General features: G+C 61.6%; 1 protein-coding gene across 5 annotated transcripts; it reads right to left on the bottom strand.

Annotated features, from left to right (window-relative positions):
• Positions 1-410: 410 nt before the first annotated feature.
• Positions 411-17,192, bottom strand: BCAN (brevican). 5 transcript variants are annotated; one of them, XM_049805114.1, is made up of 15 exons: positions 16,962-17,192; positions 11,614-11,706; positions 11,094-11,486; positions 10,693-10,867; positions 10,472-10,599; positions 9,117-9,410; positions 7,109-7,534; positions 6,291-6,479; positions 5,667-6,119; positions 3,407-3,514; positions 3,048-3,206; positions 1,959-2,041; positions 1,440-1,584; positions 1,029-1,211; positions 411-936 (listed from the first exon to the last, which is right to left on the bottom strand). In XM_049805114.1, the coding sequence occupies exons 2-15, from the start codon at positions 11,696-11,698 to the stop codon at positions 911-913; spliced, it is 2,847 nt and encodes a 948-aa protein (XP_049661071.1). In that variant the 5' UTR covers positions 11,699-11,706; positions 16,962-17,192; the 3' UTR covers positions 411-910. The 5 variants fall into 5 exon arrangements, with proteins under 5 accessions (XP_049661071.1, XP_049661069.1, XP_049661070.1 ...); XM_049805112.1 differs by having other exon boundaries at positions 5,667-6,479; XM_049805113.1 differs by having other exon boundaries at positions 5,667-6,479; positions 7,277-7,534.
• Between the last annotated feature and the right edge of the window lie 226 nt (positions 17,193-17,418).

Below are 17,418 nucleotides of genomic sequence, written 5' to 3'. Positions count from 1 at the left end.
GTTCGACAGTCAGGGAGAGCTATAAAAAGCACTGGAGCTGGCACAGTGCAGGGGGAAAAACAGTGTGGGGAGATGCCAGCATCCCCTGGCACCTACAATGTGCCCCCCAAGTCCCATGTGTTTGCCAGGAGCAGCATCCCAGCCTGATCCCTGACTGGTCCCCAATGCCACTGGGATGTGGGGGCACTTTGGGCGGTGCCTCCCTGTTTCTGTGGTCTCTGGGGATGTTGCTGTGCCCAGGCTGTGCCAGGGGCTCTCCAGCTTAATGGTGCTGGTGGGTGCTGCCACGCTCCCCATTTTGGGGCTGTGCAGCTCTCCCTTTCCCACCTCTGTGCCAGGGCTGCCCCAAATGACCAGGCCACTGCTCCATGCCATCTGTTTACTGGTTTTAATACCCACAGAAGCACAGAGAGGGGGTTTGGGCGACACATACCCACTCCAAGCCTGAGGCAGTAGCTTCTGCCTTTCCTGGGAAGTGCAAAAGCCCTCCTGCTCCCCAGAACGGGTGCTGAGCTGCAGCACAGCAGCACAGCTTGGATGTCCCTGTGTCATGCCCCACCAGCGTGTCTCAGGATGAGGATCCTTGGGCCAGAAGTGGGAGAAAGTGGCTGGAGGTGATGCTGGCACATCAGTGCCATCACCTGCCTGCGGTCCCCCTTTGATTTCGACTCTGTTGTGACTCCAGGAACAAAACACCCCTTGTGCTATATTTTGGGTCACTGTCGGTTCCTTTTGAGAGGATCTTTAGTTATTAGGATTTCTTTGTACAGATATAAAACAAACAAGGGGGCAGACACCCAACAGTAAGGTGTTGTGCCATGCCGGGATCCGTGCTGGTGTCCCAGTGCCGTCCCCATCCGCACCGGCTCCAGGGCCCGGGGAGGTGGTGGCTTCTGCCCCAGGGACTCGCTCAGTCGTCGGGGGGCTGAGCCAGGCCTGGGGGGGACACAAGAAGCCCCAGGTGAAGGGAAAGCCCCAAAGGCAGATGCTGAGGGGACTGGGGGAGTCAAGGGGAGCCCTGCACTCACCGGGGCGGCAGGCCAGCTGGGGTGGCTCCCACATCCCATCCTCCTGGCACCGGATGATGGGTGAGCGGCGTGGGACGAAGCCATGGCGGCACTGGTACCGTGTGATGGAGCCGATCTCATAGCGCTGCTTTGGTTTGCCGAAGGGGTGGGCGTTGCTGATGGCGGGGGGTGGCCCGCACTGCACTGCAGGGGGGGAAGGGGTCATTGCAGTCAGTCGTGGATGGGGAGCCCCAAACTGGAGCAAACCACTCCCCAGTAAACCCCAAACAAGCTGAGGGTCCCATACACAGGACATGTTTCCCCACTGCGGGGATGGTGGGAAACCTCTAATTTGGGGTCGGGGTCACAGAGGGGTGCAGTCCCAGCCCCTCAGCACAACCCCTGCCCAGGGCAGGGATGGTCACAGCTTACCCAGCCCCATTTTGCAGGTGTAGGAGAGGTGGTAATTGCAAGGCACGTCGCTCCACTGGCCCCCATCATGCCACACGATGACCACGCAGTTCTCCCCAGAGAGAAAATAGCTGTCGGGCTGCCCAGGGTGCCAGTTCTCGTAAAGCTGGGGGGACAGGCGGGACAGGGTGCATGGGGCACCCCAGCACACACTTTAAGCTGGGGGGGCGCACCAGCACACACCCATCTGCAGCCTCCTGGCTGTGACACCCCCATTGGGAATGAGGTCCCATCTCCATGCATCTTGGCATGGCTTTGGGACCCCAAATCCTGGGGTCTGGCTCACCCATGGCACCCCTGAGGATGCTCAGCCTGGCCGAGGCAAGTGGCTCTTGGCAGGGGGGGCTTCAACGCCTGGTCCCAGGGTTGGACCCATCCCGCAGGCACATTCCCAAGCGATGGAGAAGGATGACGAGGTGCCTGGGGAGGGAGGGGGTAGCTTCTCCCGGGGGGCACGCAAGGGCTGGCAGCCTGACTTACCAAAGGGCTCCCATCGGACCACTGGAAATCCCCCTCGATGGTCCGGTCGTTCAAGCCAATCCACTGGTATTCCCTGTACTGGTCTGAGGGGGCAGGGGGAGTGTTGGTGGGGGTGGGGGGGCACAGCCAGGCCCCCCAGCACCCCCTGTCAGGAGGGGGCTCAAGGGATCTGGAGGCTGAATTTGGGGAAAATTGCGGTCTGGGGGTGAGTGCGGGGGTGTCCCCAGCCCTGCGGGGTTGGGCTGGGGGCGGGGAGGTTTGGGATTTGGGGACAAGGGGAGCCCCGAAGGGGACACAGCGGGACCCCGCACCCCCGCGGGAGCGGCGGGACGGGGCTAGCCGGGAGAGGGCGGCAGAGCTCTGGGTCCCCACGGTCCCGCCTGTTCCTGCCTGGCCCTGCAGGTCTCTGCCTGGCCCTGTCAGTCCTTGCCTGCCCTTTTCTGGTCCAACCGGTCCCTGCCTGTCCCTGTAGGTCCCTGCCTGTCCCTGCCTGTCGCTGCAACTCCCTGCCAGGTCTCTCCCTGTCCCTTCCTGCTTCACCCTCACATCGCTTCAGGCCTCTTTGCTCTCTGCCCCGTCCCCACTGCTGTTGTCCCCTGCTCTGCCTTCCTCTGCATTTGCCCCCCCCCCCTCCCTCCATGTCTGCTTTCAGGCAAGTTATTGCTTTGCCTTCAAATTTACTTGCACACGTCCAATGCTCTGCTGGTCTGTCCACCCGTCACACATCTATCTCTCTGGTCCCATGTCTATCCATGTATGTATCTATCTGTCCATCCGTCATCAGCCCAGCAGCAACCCTGCTGTCTGTCGCTATTCTCCTACCACTCACTAGTCAAGAGGCCGGTGAGCAGCTAACCGCACTCTGGTCAATCCATCATATCGGCTATTTCCTTTACTCTTTATTTTCTTTGACTTCCCTAGACTGTGTCTGCCTCTTCCTCAGCACAGCAGGATAGGGCTCTGCCTTGGCTCTCGGCCACTTTTTGGCTTAAGGTTTAAAACTTGAAGCCCAGCGCTGAGGGATGCTGAGAGTCCCGTGGTCAGAGGTCTGGGGGAGGATGCAGCGGAGTCCGGGGCAGCACCACGTACCATTGATGAAGTCCTGCTCTTCGGGGGTCAGGATGGTGGCCAGGTGTCCCCCATAATGCCTGCACTGGGTCTCCGCATCCTCCCAGCTCCTCCGGGTGGAGAAGTGCTTGTAGCAGGCTCCCTGGAAGCTGTCCCAGCCGGGGCTGCACTTCTCCAGCACTGAGCCATGGTAAGGGGGTAAGGGGGGAGAGAGGAGAGGGTCAGGGTGATGGAGCCCAGCTCACCAGCAAGCAAAAAACCCCCAAAACCTGATTTCCCCACATTTATGTCTCCTGGGCCACTGCTTCAGCAGCTGAGGCTGCAGCGAGAGCTTGGCGGGGGCCAGCCAGCACGGCCATGGTGGGACCTGGGGGACTCACGTCTTTCACAGCTGCTGCCTCCATAGCCCGGCAGGCACAGGCAGGCGAGGCGGGCGCTGTCCTCCATGCAGGTCCCTCCGTTCAGGCAGGGGTTGGGGACGCAGCCACCTGCAAGGCACATGCAGCCTTCCTCACCGCGGGAGCTCGAGGACCTCGTTAGTGCCCAGCATCGTTAAAGCCTCATCTCTGCAGTGAGTAGCCCCACAGCAATCAGGTCCCTGATCTGGTCACTGAGGGCACCAAGTCTGGGGCAGGAGAAGGACTTGGGCACACAGTGACATGCCTGCAGCCACCCTCTCTGCCCATGCTGCCCTTGGTCCATGGTCCACCCGGCTCAGCTGCCCCAGTCCAGAGTTGGCCGGACTTGGGGCTTTGGCCTCCCCCCAGGGCACAGGGACGTGAGCTGGATGCTCTTGTCCTCTGCATCAGTGGGCTTGCTGCTGTGCCAGCCCCTGGCCTGCTTCTGTCGCCCAGGGACAGCCCCTGCTTTCCCCTGGAGTGATGCAGCAAATGTGTTTTGGGAGGGGAACATGTAAAGGGTAAAACCTTCTGCATGCCCAAGCCGCACGTCCTCAGCCTGGCGGCAAGGTGAGCCTTGCGCCTGTCCCTCTGTTGTCACCTTCAGCCTGGCAGGGGCTGATAACTCAGCCAGCACTGTCCCCAACCCGCATGTCCCCACCAGCCTGTTACGGTCATTAAGGCGCCCAGAGCACATCGTGTGCTCCCAGTCCTGGCTCAAGAGCATGATTAAGGGCTGCCGCCAGCGCCGGCGGAGCAGAGCCTGAAAGTCCTCGACACCCTTCAGCCTAATGATTCCCATTTAATGGTCCTTGGCTCAGTGGAGCCATGCCGAGGACAATGCTGCCACCCTCTCCCATCCCCAGGCACCATCACCTCCCAGCAAGGTGCCAACAGTTCAGTCGGGACACCCAGCTCATCCCCAGCAGACCAAGGCACGGAGCGGGATGAGCTATTTAGAGCCCTAACACCACACGACCGGCTCTTTCTGAGCATCTGTCCTTGCCAGAGCAAAGGCAGCCATCCCACGAGGCCTGGCCACCCACCACGGAGCATCCTCTGTGCTACAGGACTTGGCAGGGCACTGCCAGACTGGGGGGACAGGGAACCTGCACCATCCCCTCAGCTGCAGCCACCCTTGCAGGGAGCCAGGAGGGCGGAGGGGGCAGGGGCTTGGCTGCTGTAAGCGGCATCAGAGCTGGGAGCATCCCTGCATGGTAGCTGGAGGGTGGGTCTGGGTGGGTGACAACCGCCCGTGGCAGTTCATGCACCCACTGCTTGCCCATCTCAGCCCCCATGTAGGGGGAGCAGGGCTTGGTGGGGTGGGGGGATCTGTGCTCCCCGGGCGGACTTCAGGGACTTTGGGGCGCTTGGCCATCGAGGTCTGCACAAGGTAGGGTGCTTTAGGTGGGGCTCTGCACCCCATAACCCATCGGTGCCCCCCATGGCTCCAGGGGTAGGAAGACCCCCTGTGCTAATGTCATGCAGCTTCCAGCCCTTGTTCCTCCTACCAGGGCAGCACGGGGTGAGCCAGCCCCAGTGGGGGGACCGCACGGAGGGTGCAAAACAGCCGTACCCCACTCCCCCACCTCACACGGGGTCCCATCACCCTGTTCCCCTGGGACTCGCAGGTACAGGGCGGGCCGGGGGATTAGTTCGTCAGTGGGAGAGGCGCGCAGGCAGTGAGCGAGGCAGCACGCGCAAGGACGAAGGGAAGAGCTAGCCGAGATGCTTGTTCTAGAAAGCTTTTAATTCCCTTTATTAGTATCACTGTTAGTCAGAATAGGGTCTGGGGCCTTCTTTTGATTTTTTTTTTTTCATGGAAACAGTCATTAAAACACTTCACAGAAGTAGAAGAGATTTAAGTGCATGCAGAGCTCGGACCAATTTGTTTGACAAATATGTGCTTCTCCAGACCTGTAACCTTCCCTTACCCAGCTGAGGAGGAGAGAGAGAGGAGAGAGACAGACGGACAGACGGACAGAGGGAAGCACAGCATGAAGGAAAGGTGTTGGCTTTCTCTAGTGCCAGACAGCAGCCAGGAGGGCTGCCCCCAGGGCGAGGGTGGCACAGCGGGGACCCCCGGCCGAGCGGGTGCCCGCCCCGATGCTGGCCCGCTCAGTGGGGTGGGCGGGCAGGGGGGTAGCTGTGCTGGGGGCCAGGTCCCCCAGTGGGGTCCCCACCGGGACCACCCCAGAACTGTCAGTATGGGGAGAGGTGAGGCCATCCCTGCGGGTCCCACCTGGTTCTCCGGGAACGGCTACAAGGAAACCCTCCACGGTAGCAACAGAGGGAGCGGGTTGGTCTTCCTCCTCTTCCTCCTCCTCTTCCTCTTCCAAAGATGCAGCAGGCATCCCATGGTCAGTGCTCGGGGGTCGCGGCACAGCCTCCTCACCTCCCGTGGCCGGCAAGCTGATGCTGACAGGCACCTCCGTGTGCCACGGTGTGACCGCCGTCACCTCCACCGTGGGGACAGTGCTCCTGTCCCCCAGGGTCGTGGGCGAGGGGAGCCACAGGGCCCCCGACTGCTCTTCTCCCTCCTCCTGTGGCTGCGAGGGCGCGGGGGGCAGCGGGGACGCCCCGGGGCTTTCCACCACGTCTCCTGAGATCTCAGCATCTTCAGCGGCGGGGATGGGGGTACTCACCCCGCTGGACTTGTGGCCACGTGGGGACATCCCACCAGAATCTCGGCTATCTGATGAGGCGGCAGAAGTGGCACTGGTTGGCAACGTCACCCGGTGCCCAGGTGCCCCAGGGCTGGCAGTGTGGGCTGGCCGCCCCATGGCATCCCACGGGCGGTCGGGGTGGCGTGTGGAGGAGGTGGGACTGGGTGGCCGGGGAAACCCCTCAGGAGGCTCCATGTCACCTTCTGTGGGCCCCACCGGGGATGGGGTACCGGTGAGTTCCTCTGTGCCCACCCGTGGGGCCATGGAGAGAATCTCCGTGCTGGCAGCTTCATCTGGCTCCATAGGCTGGCTGCGGTCTTGCCCTCTGTCCAGGCCCTCTGCCGATATGCTGCCAGGGTCCCTGCCCAGCGCTGCTCCCTGTTCCTCCTCTGCAAAGGGCAAGGCACAAAGGCAGTGAGACACCGGCACCGGGGAGCCAGCCAAATCTCAGGGCCACAGGCACCAGCATTGCCCACCAGCACCGCAGATCCTGCCCACAGCAGGCAGAACTGGGGAATGGACAACACCAGCACAAAGATGCACAGGGAGATGGAAATGGCCCCGCGCCCGTGTGACATTGTCCCCTCTGAACCAGCACAGCAGACCAAGCTCTGGCTCGGCCACTGCCAAGCCCAGCCCCGGCACAGGCTTCCCTGTGGCAGGGGCCATGCTCAGCCCCTCAACTGCTGTGCCTGGCCTCCTCTCCCTCCGGCTGCCAGCACCCTTCTCCAGCTCTTTGCGCTGCTAAACTGCAGTCCGGCACCAACCTTGCACACAGGACCCTGGCCAAGGGAGGGACAGACAGATGTCCCCACACCAGTGACTTGTGCACAGCCCTACACCAAGACACTGGTGTCCCGGCCATGGGTGCCCCCTCTGCAGAAGGGATGGGGACAGCTGGGGCGACCTGGGCACCCAGTGGTGCCTCTGACCTCTCCTTGCAATCCCAGCACCTCCATCCCTGCGGCTCCTCTCTGCACCCCAGACCTGGCACCGCCACAGCGGCTGCTCGACCTACCCGTGCCGGACGGCTCATGCCCGGCCGCTGTGCACTGCCCAACTGTCCCTGTTGTCCCATCCTCCTCCGCAGGGGATGAGCTCCCCGGTTTTGCACCACAACTAAGCGGGATGCCTGCCTCGGGAATGGCCGGGGCCATGGGGAAAGGGGTGGCAGAGGTTGGGTGACCTGAGGACACGGAGGTATCTAGCGGGGGGTGCCGGGCCCCTGGCCCAGGTGCGTCTTCGGGGGACAGGCTCGGCTTTTCCAGCTCAGCGTCCTTAAAGAAAGGGACGGCGTATATAGCCCCTCGTGACTCAATCTCCACTTGCGCTTTGGGCAGCTGCAGCTCCTCCAGCTTTTCTGCCACTGTAACAATCTCCTGGAAGCCCTCGGGCTCTCTGGCTTGGTATTTTCCTGCAGCCTCAGGGAAAGAGTTTGTCCCTTCTGTGGGCAGAAAGAAAGTGGGATATTACTGCCCTGTCCTGGCCCCACAGCAGGCAGAGATGCCCTTGCCCTGGCATGGGGCTGGAGCCCTGGGACAGCCTGGCACCCCGGTGGGGACCCAGCTCTCCTCGACCTCCCCTTGTCCCTCTACATAGGGTCAGCGTGGGGCAGGATCAGGCCCTCTCCACATGATGCTGGAGCCAGCAGAGCCAAAAGCCCCAGCAGAAGCTGTGGGGCTTGGCAGCACGCAGTGAGGCCAGATCCCGAGCCCTGTTTCCCCGAGGCGATGCTGATTTACACCACCTGTGCTGGCCCCAGAGCCATGTGCCAGCCCGGCTGCCCCTGCCGCCATCCGGCCGAGGCTCGTGGCTTCGGCAGGCATCCAGGCACCGCCAAATTTTACACTCGCAGCATTTTCTGCTTGTCCCTGCCCTTCCCGACAGCGCCTCTCCCCCCTTCTCCTCCTCCCCCTCCAGCAAACTCTAATCCTTGATGCATGCTGGCACCCCCAGCCACGGGGAGGGGTCCTTCTCCACGCCCCCATCCCCATCCCAGGGAGCGCAGAGGTGCATGGGGAGTTAGTGGGTTACAGGGATCGCGGATTCATAGGACGGGTCCATCCTGCCTAACCCATGGGTTTCCCTGCCAAGAGATGGGGAAACTGAGGCACGGAGATGTTCAGCATCCAGTTGATCCGGGGGAGAGCATCCCCATCCCACAAGCTCCCATGGCCCTGAGGGGATGCACAGAGATGTGGTACTGGGAAGGAGGAGCAGACAGGTGGCTCTTTCTCCCTCTGTGCCTGTTATGTCTGCTAGCCTCCATCCTTGCTCATCCCCTCCTGGCTTACTGCCCACGTCAGCCAGTGCACAGACCATCCCTGGCAGCACAGGCAGCTCAGTGCCACTGCCTGCACGTCCTGCTTCCTATTCACCACAGTCAGATATTGCCCAAAATCAGCCTTGCAGGCTGTGTCCAGCAGCCCACAGGGACCCGGCAATGCCCCCACCTCAGCTGGCAGCCGCTGGGGGATGAACCATCCCGGAGCCATGCCCACGCAGCTCACACAGACCAATCGTGCCACACAGGACATCCCTGTTCTGTTGCGATATAGTGGCGTGCAGTATTGAGGACATGCAGGGTATCCCTACTTTGTCGTGATATATCAGCATGTACTACTGAGACCATGCAGAGCATCCCTCCTCTATCATGACGTATTGGCATGCAGTATCGGGACCATGCAAGTTATCCCTCCCCTGTCACAATATATTGGCATGCAACATGGAGGTGGTGCAAGGCATCCCTATCCTACCATGGTAGGTTGATATGCACGACTGAGACGGTACAAAACACCCCTGCACTATTGCAGTATTGCAGCATGGAGAGCACGCAGGGATCCCAATGCGATCCCAACCCTGCAGGAAATCCTAGCATTGCTGCACCCAGCGCTCAGCACGTGGGTGGGCTGGAGCCAGCACCCCGCACCCACCAGGCACCTGTGCCGCTGCCCGGAGGCTTCCCGAAACCTCACACTGGTCCCTGCCCAGGAGCATCTGCAGGCCGGCGGGGTGCCCCTCTTTACCTCGAAAGCAGTACGCATCGTATCTGCTCTGGGCATCAGGGAATCCTGTCTGGTTGCGGAAGAGGAAGATGGTTTTGACACCCGGCAGGGCCCCGCCGCAGCGTTCTCGGGGGGTGACGATGGGGTAGCGGACACTGCCGTCGGCCAGCCAGCCAGGACTACAGGCATCCAGCCCTGCGCTCCAAGCTGCGTAGAGCTGCCCCGTGCTTGCCAGCTCTGCACCCAGCGCCCGGCAACGTGCCGCCGCCTCCTCCAGTGTGAATTTGTCTGGGGCTGTCTCCAAAAAGATCTCCCCTGCAAAGAGAGGAAGGAGACGAGCGTCAGAACCGGGGAGGGGGGCATGGGCTGCGGGAGCCCCCTCACCTCCTCCGTGCTCTGCACGACCCCAGGAGCAGGCTTGGAGATGAGGACCTCCAGCGTGGTCCCCGCGAGGAGGAGCACCAGGAGGTGAAGGGTCCTGCCTGCCTCCCTGCCTGCCTCACTGCCTGTGTCTGGTCTTCCCGCACATGCACAGGACAAGCGCAGCACAGGCATGGCTGGAGCTCTCATGCCATGCGGGATAGCTGCCCTCGCAAACAGAGCTGAGACTTTAAAGCATCCATGAAAAGGACTGCAGAGGAGCAAGTCCACGCCCTGCACGGTGCAACCCACGTATGGATCATTTCTAAGGGGACCTGCAAGCCCAGTGGATGCTGTGGTGGGGCTTCATGCTCAGAAGGGCCGGAGATCGCTGCCCTAAGGCACGCCGCGTGCCAGCCCCCACGACCGCACCGGTCTCCCCCTCCCAGCGCATCGCACCTCACACACCAGTGACCTGCACTGCATCCCTGCCACCTGCCTGGCATCACCCTGACCAACCCTGCCACAGCCACTGGCGGGGAGCCCCATTGGGGTCCGAAGGAGGGACCGGCCACCCCCACACACACACAGCTGGGAGGGATGTGCCTGAGCTGCAGGAGATGCAGCACCCCAGTGCATGCAAAGCACGGCGCGAGCTTGCCCAAACCCCAAAACACCACACAGCGCTATAGCCACGACATGCTGCCAACCCAGGGCAGATCACCCTTGGCATCCGTCAGCCCTGAGGCCAGAGATGGGCACCGGCTGCTATGAGGGAGAGAGCCTCACACCCCGCAAAACCAAACCAGAAGCACTTCTTTGGGAAGCAGCACAGAAGGTCCCTGTGCTTGCGTGCATCAAAGTGCCCAAAGCTTTGCAGAGCTCAGAGGTTCCGGAGCCAGCAACTGTGGTTCAGGATGGCTTTTTCATTTGGGTTTACAACGGGTTATGGGGGCGAGTTAGCACAGCCGCAAAAGCAGGGGAGGGCAGGATGGGGCTGGTGGCACCACAGGCACCTGGGAGGTCCTCGGCGTAGCAGTACACGTCGTACATGTCCTCTGGATCCACCACCCCGTAGTTCCTCACCCCGGGGAAGCCGTTCATGTCTCCATAGCAGGCCTCGCGGGGCGTGTGGATGGGGTACCTGGGGCAGGAAAGCACAGGGCGGGGCTGGCGACTCGTGGAGGGGTGAAGGGGGAGGCGATGGGCGCGATACCCGGGCGGCAGTGGTGCCCACCTGACGGTCTGGTCAGCAATCCAGCCGGCATCGCACTGCTCGTAGCCGCCGAGGTAGGCAGCATACAGCTGCTCGGGGGTGGCGATGCGGGCACCGATCCTGGCGCAAGCTTCCAGCGCCTCGGCGAAGGTGTAGGCATAGCGCATGGAGCCCTCCCGGTAGTGAAACACCACTCCTGCGGGGGAGTGGACATGGGCATGAGCAAGGGGCTTTGTGACAGCTCCCACCTGCATGGCTGCATCTGCACCCAGGTGCCCCTCTGCAGCAGCCCCCCTACCCAGAGGGGTGCATCTGCACCTGGGTGCAGGAGGGGTTTGCTGAGCCAGGAAAGGGCATCTGGGTAGGGTGGACTTCTATCCCCCCCACCGCCCCAAATCCCACCACTCCCCACCTTGAGGTACCTTTGACTTTGACATCAAGGATATCGTGGCCGTCCTCGATGCCGTGCTGCACGTCGCAGCGGTAGATCCCCGAGTCGTTGGGCCGCAGCTCAGTGAGCAGCAGAGAGGCATTGGTGTAGCGCTGGTGGAAGATGGGCAGGGAGGCACGGAGGCGATAGTCCTCGCTCACCTTCACCCTGTCCCCCCGGGCTACCAAGATCTCCACCTCCCTGCCCTCAGAGATGAAGGTCCACTTGACCCGGGGGGTTCCCAGGACTGCCCGGCGGCCGGCCGTGCCAGCGGTGGGCTGGGGGCCGAGGTAGGTGATGAGGCAGGGAATGGTGATGTCGCCTGCCAGCACGGCATCGAGAGCTGGGTGGCGTGGGATGGAGACCTGCAGAGCCTTGAGGTCCTCTGGGTGGGAGAAGAGAGGAGCCGTGAGCAGGACTGGCATGGGGTGTCCCACCCCCACCCCAAGACCCCCACCACAGGGCACCGATGGGGCAGGGAGCAGCACACGTGGCCCATGATGCCGAGTTACCTGTACCATCTCCGGGGCCAAACACCTCCGGGACCACCGGGGGGGCAAACACCCAGAGCAGCAGCAGCAGGAGGGCTGAGGCCATACTCTGCCCTGCAAGGGGGAAGGAAAAAACACCAGCTGTGCTTAAAATCCAAAGAAGCATCAAAAATATCCCTTCTCTGCACAAGGGGGAGAGTCACGGAGAGACCCCAGCTCATGTATGTGGGGATGGGATGATGCATGCCGCATCAGGGCACAGAGGGAGAGGCCAGCACCAGCACGGCCACGGGGTAACATGGACCTTGGATGGTGAAGAGAAGGAAATGTGCCCTGTTTAACAGGAGGAAGGAGACAGCGCGAGCAACTGGGACCATTGGCTGGGTGCCACTGGGTCCCATCCAGCCCCACCAGCCTTCCCAGGGAGCCGGGTCCCCTGGGGACAGCAAAGCCCAACCTGACCCCAATGGCACGGAAAATCTGAGCCCAAACCCTGGCCTTGGCAGGCAGGGAGACGATGCCAGAGCTGGGGCTGTGTGTTCGTAGGCGCCACAGTGAAAAACCTCAGAAGGGTTTTTTTTTAATAGCTGGTGTTGAGCAGGAAAGAGGCAGCAAGCCCCAGCCAGGGAGGTGAGTGTGCAAGCAAAGCATGCACATGTGCGCTTGTGCTTCTGCACGCATGTCGCAGCGTGCACACATGCGGGTGCGCACATGCATGTGCATGTGCTCGTGCACGTGTGCGCTGCAGGGAGGGGGTTGAGGTCAGTGAGCTGCCAGGGAGCGGAGGGGACACAGCCGAGGGCACACAAAGCACGGGGTGGAGGGGGAGGGAAGGAGCAGGAGGGCTTCTTTTTGGCATTCAGCTCACGCCGGAGGTTCCCCACGCGCAGGCTGGGAAAACCGGGGCCGACCAAAGCAGCCATTATGTCCCAGGCCTCTCTCAAGGCCACCTGGCACAAAGGGCTCTCCCCGGCAGGCTGGGGATCGGTGGCTGAAAGGAGAACCCAGTGGCTAGCACTCCCACCACTGGCCCACAACCCTCCCCGGGGAAAAGCATAGGGGACGGCTGGGGACGCCGGACATGTCGTGGAGGGGCTCTGGCTACCCACGGCCTCTTGCAGCCATCTGGAGAGGTGACCGATGCTGGGGATGCGGGGAGATGCCCCTGCATGGTGTAGGGGAGCACAGCCCCAGTAGCCCCTCACCCCTCTGCAGAGGCTTCTCAGGGGCCCGGGGGTTTCCTCAGCCCCCCCCCCCCCCCCCCCATCCCAGGGATGCACCATGGGGTTCCCCAGCACAGAAGCATAGCAGCCCTGAGACTCAAAGCAGCTTTTTAATTTATGAACTCTTTGTGCTGCATTGATTTCAGCAGCCACAGAAGCGGATTTGGCACCTCCACAGCACTCTCTGGGCCAGGTCACCAGCTGCCAGGGCCAGCCTGACGGGAGGCTGTCCTCATCACCTGCATCCCTCTGCGAACAGTGCTATCTGAGTTTACCCATGGGACCAATGCAGCAGGGTGAGGGTGTGAATACAGCCCCGGCACCACGCACCATGCACGCACAGCCCCTGGCACCAAGCTCAATGGACATGCAGCCCCTGGTACCATGCACCATGAATGTACAGCCTGTAGCACCAAGCAGCGTGGACATACAGCCCCTACCACCATGGACAATGAATGTACAGCCTGTAGCACCATGCACCATGGACACAGAGCCCCTGGCACCACGCACCATGGACACACGGCCCCTGGCACCATGCACCATGGACATACAGCCTCTAGCACCATGCACCATCAATGTACAGCCCCTAGAACCATGGATGTACAGCCTCTGGCACCGTGCACCAGGGACATACAGTCCCTGGCAGCAAGCACCATGCATGTATAGCCCCTAGCACCATGGACCATGCATGTACAGCCCCTGGCACCACGCACCATGGACATACAGCCCCTAGCACCAAGCACCGTGGATGTTGACTATCATGTGCCAAATGATAGACCACAAACCACCGCCCCCCTTCCCAGCAGGAGCTCGGCACGGGCAGCCAAAACCCGATTGCCCGGGACCTGGCTGGTGGTGCCAGAGCCAAGCTGGGGGCTTTCTGTGCTCCGGCCAGGTCATTTGAATTCAGCCCCACAGCTCTGGAGTGAGGGACAAAACCCTCCTGCTCAGCAGCCATGGCCAGGCTCCAGCGCGGGGGCTGGCTGCCGTCCCCCCGGGCGGCCAAGCAAGGAAGGCTTTTGTCGCGGGTGCCTTTTCTTCCCGTTCCCAAGGCGCCGAGGTGGCGTGAGCAGTGGCCAGCAGCAGCGGCCATGAAGACCCAGAGAGGAAATTCAAGTGATAAAACTCTGCAGGAACAGGGCAAGCTGGGGTGAGCGTGTGTCTGCTCCCTTCCCATGTGCATCCCTGGCTGGGACCAGGGTGCCGGCACCAGGAATGGGATGTGGAGAGGGTTAAACCTAGTTTCACCCTGCCCATGGGCGATGCCCCAAGGCCCTGGAAGAAACTGTCAGACATCACATTTGGGGTTTGGGGTTGGATTTTTGGGTGGGTTTTTTTTTCCTATTTGCCACAAATGGAAAATTTTTCAGCCCACATGTCCGGACAGAAAAGCTGGGAGCAGGACTAGGGAAAGGCAGCCAAAAAGCTCAGAGAGGGGGGGATGGTGGCGGTTTGAGGGGCTCAATTGTCTCCAAGACCTCAGAGCTCAGGAGCCGCTGGGGACGGACTGAGACATAGGCACGCACGCAAGTGGCGGGGCTGGCTAACCTCCATTTCTGTGGGAAACCAGGTGGAAAATGGAGCTGAAGTCTATTTTGGGACAGGAGTGATCTTTCGTTCTCCCCTGAGCTCAGCCCTGCTTTCAGAGGTGGTTCCTTGAACACGGGGCCGGTGCGATTTGGAACTACAGCACCCAGTCCAGGGTGAAAGGCAGGAGATGCTGCGAGGGGATGGCTGAGGGCCGGATTCCTTCCCATCTCCAGAGAGGGTCTTTCTCCACCCTGGCCCCCTTGTCCCCTCCATGTGACAGTTACTCATCCAGGCTCACAAGGTGCCCTGCCAGCCCGCAGCGAGCCGGGGGGAGGGCAGGCAGTGGAGTGCTGGCTTTCCAGGGATGCTCAGCTGCAGAATGAGTCAGCAGCCACGGGCAGAGTCTGGCCCCGCTCCAGGCACAAGCGGGCAGCCCCATCCACACCGGCAAAGGGCTTCGGACACCCCACTGCCGCCCCAGCCAGCCGGCCACACCGATGTCCCCATCCACACACACATCCATCCCGGCACACACGTGGCTGCCTCCGCATCAGTTTCGCCCTCCTTGCTGCAAACTGGCCCTTCATCCAGGATCCGTCCCCATCACTGGATGTGCATGGGGTGCAGCCGTGCTTGGTGGGAGTCCCCGGAGCAGGGCAGTGCCAGGGGACACACCGGCTCCCCTGAGAGGAGGCTGGGGTGGGAGGGCCACACTCTGCACAGGGGATGCAGTGGGAAGCACCTGGCAATCTCTTGGCAGCAGCGGCTGGCAGAGCTTAAAAGGCCGGAAGCAGCTGGGGAGAATGGGGGGTCCCTCCGGCTGCCAGAACCACTCAGCCCCCCCTATTCCAGCAGGGAGAAAGAGGCTCCTTGTTGCAGGGCTGGGATGCAGGGATGTGCCCCCCCCCATAGTAGGGGGACCAGGGCAGCCCAGTGAGGGCCCCTGGGGAGATACAGTCCCGCACGGAAGGGTGGGGGTGAGAGCAGACCCCATAGGAACCCGCAGGGACATGTGAGGCTGGGTGAGCAAGTCACACGCACACGTGAAGGTTTGCACACCCATCCCTGCCTTTCCTGGCTGTGGGGCTCTGGTGGGGAAACTGAGGCACAAGATGGGACAGGAGAAGTGTGGGATGGAGGATGGGGAGGTCCCAGATTTTGGCACTGCTGCTCAGATGCGTCCTGCTAAGCCGGGGCTCCCCAGCCCCTCTGCGTGCTCACCAGCAGATTTGCAGCTCCTCGCTCCCAGCACAAGATCACCTGGTCTCCCAGTTTCCCCAGTCTAAACCCATTCCCCAAAGAGCAGCCCTAAAGCATCCTGATCACCCTCACACTGCCATGCAAACTCCCAGCAGCTGGAAAAGGCTCCAGACTGGGGCAGAGGGAGTTTTTCCCACCCCTCCAGCAACCAAAAGGAAGAGCAACAGGTTCTGGGTTGAATTGAGACGGGAGAAGTCAGCACGATGAGAACGGAGGAGGCTTCGGCCAAAAGCGGTCCTCGGAGGGGATGCTCAAGGGCAGCCCCTTCATCCCGGGGATGAAATGCTCTGGCTGTGAGAGGGGAAGGGGATTGCAGCAAACTACCCCAGCCAGGGGCACCCCACAGGGGACCTGGGCTTCACGCTAGGGCTGCTTGCTGGAGAAAAGCCATGAAAATCCCGCAAAATGTTTCTATTTTCCCCCAGCCCCTCCCGTCCCCAACACTGGGACACTGGCAGAGCCCGGGGATGGAGCTGAGAAAGCCGGGGGAGGACGGGGAGATCCAGTGGTGCCCTGCAGCCACCCCAAACCCTAGGCTCTACCCTAGCCCATCTGGGACAAGGCAGCTTGCCCCTGAAAACGTCCCCATGGAGAGCAGCAATGCAACCAGGCAGGAGAGGGGGGAGCTGGACCCCTGGATCTCTGTGGAAACCCCTGACCAGCTCCGTGCCTCAGTTTCCCTTTCCCACTGCTACCCTGACTGCAGCATCCTTGGGACAAGGACCTGTACAGAGGTTCTGCAGGACAGATGGGGAGGGCTTCCCCATGATGGGACACCCCAGACCCATGCCAGACCCCAGCAGCTCTCCCAAAACAAGAGTCCCATGCGAGCACCTGCTGAAACAGCCCCAAAAATCCCCCTTATCCCCAGTGCCAGCTGGGCAGCAGGACGGGCTGGGTTCCAGGCTGTGGCGGCCAGGCAGCACCAAAGTCCTTTTTCCAAGAAACCCCCCTTCAGCCCCCACTCTGCCTCCAGTGCTGCAGAGCCAGCACTGGTACAAGCTGATCCATTAAAAAAAAGAACTTGCAGAGTGATGCTGTCCTCCCGGGGGGTCGGTGACAAGGACAAACCTCTCCAAAGTGGGACCATGGGGACCACCAGCTTTGAGCATCCTCTGCTGCAGGGCAGGATGATGCCTTGTCCCCTCTGTGCCTGCATCCCATGGGGAAAAGCACAGGGAAAGCTCTCGGCATCCCCACACCGGATCAGCTCTCCGCTTACTTTCCACCAGCGCAGAGGTGAAATGAGATATTGAAATTAATAGCGCAGTACGGCAGCAGGCAGCTGCCCGGTCGGACCATGCATCACCCCGTGGTTGACCGTCGGCCAAGCCCAACGCTTTCCCCGCATCCCACCTTGCTCGGTGCGCGGTGGCAACCCCGCGGCGGCCCTTTTTCGCGGTGGGGGGAACGGCAGCACTGGGGGGGGCTCCCCTTCCCCAGGGCCCCGGTGCGGGGCTGAGCTGCGGCTTCTCCGGGGCAGTGCAGGCAGCAGTCGGCAGCAGGTTGGCAGGACGGCTGGGAACGAGCTCCACCAGGCATAAGTGCAGGCACCGAGAAAAGAGGAGTCTTCTGTGTGTGTCCGTGTCCTCGTCTCTTTTTTTTTTTTCCTTCCCCTTTCCCTCCTCCTTTTATATTTATTCCTTCCCCTAATTAAGGAAAAAAAAAAATTATTACCGTGTTGGCAGGCGCTTCGTCCCTCCCCTTCCCTCCCTCCTGGCAGCTGGCAAACCCAGCACGAGATGCCGAGCGTGGGGAGAGGAGGATGCTCAACCCAGGCACGTTATTTAACCCAATGCAGCAGAAGTGGAAG

This window comes from Accipiter gentilis, chromosome 7 (assembly GCF_929443795.1).
Source record: "Accipiter gentilis chromosome 7, bAccGen1.1, whole genome shotgun sequence".
NCBI lineage: Eukaryota > Metazoa > Chordata > Aves > Accipitriformes > Accipitridae > Astur > Astur gentilis.
The sequence above is the reverse complement of the archived record's forward strand: the minus strand, read 5'-3'. Positions and strand labels throughout refer to the sequence as shown.

Excerpts from the sequence above, each read along its gene's own strand:
- BCAN (XM_049805112.1), bottom strand. The coding sequence starts at position 11,698 with ATGGCCTCAGCCCTCCTGCTGCTGCTGCTCTGGGTGTTTGCCCCCCCG. Across the intron at positions 10,600-10,692 it reads ATTGCTGACCAGACCGTCAG|GTACCCCATCCACACGCCCC; the intron begins GTGGGCACCACT and ends TTCCTGCCCCAG. Across the intron at positions 1,212-1,439 it reads CACCTGCAAAATGGGGCTGG|TGCAGTGCGGGCCACCCCCC; the intron begins GTAAGCTGTGAC and ends CCCCCCCTGCAG.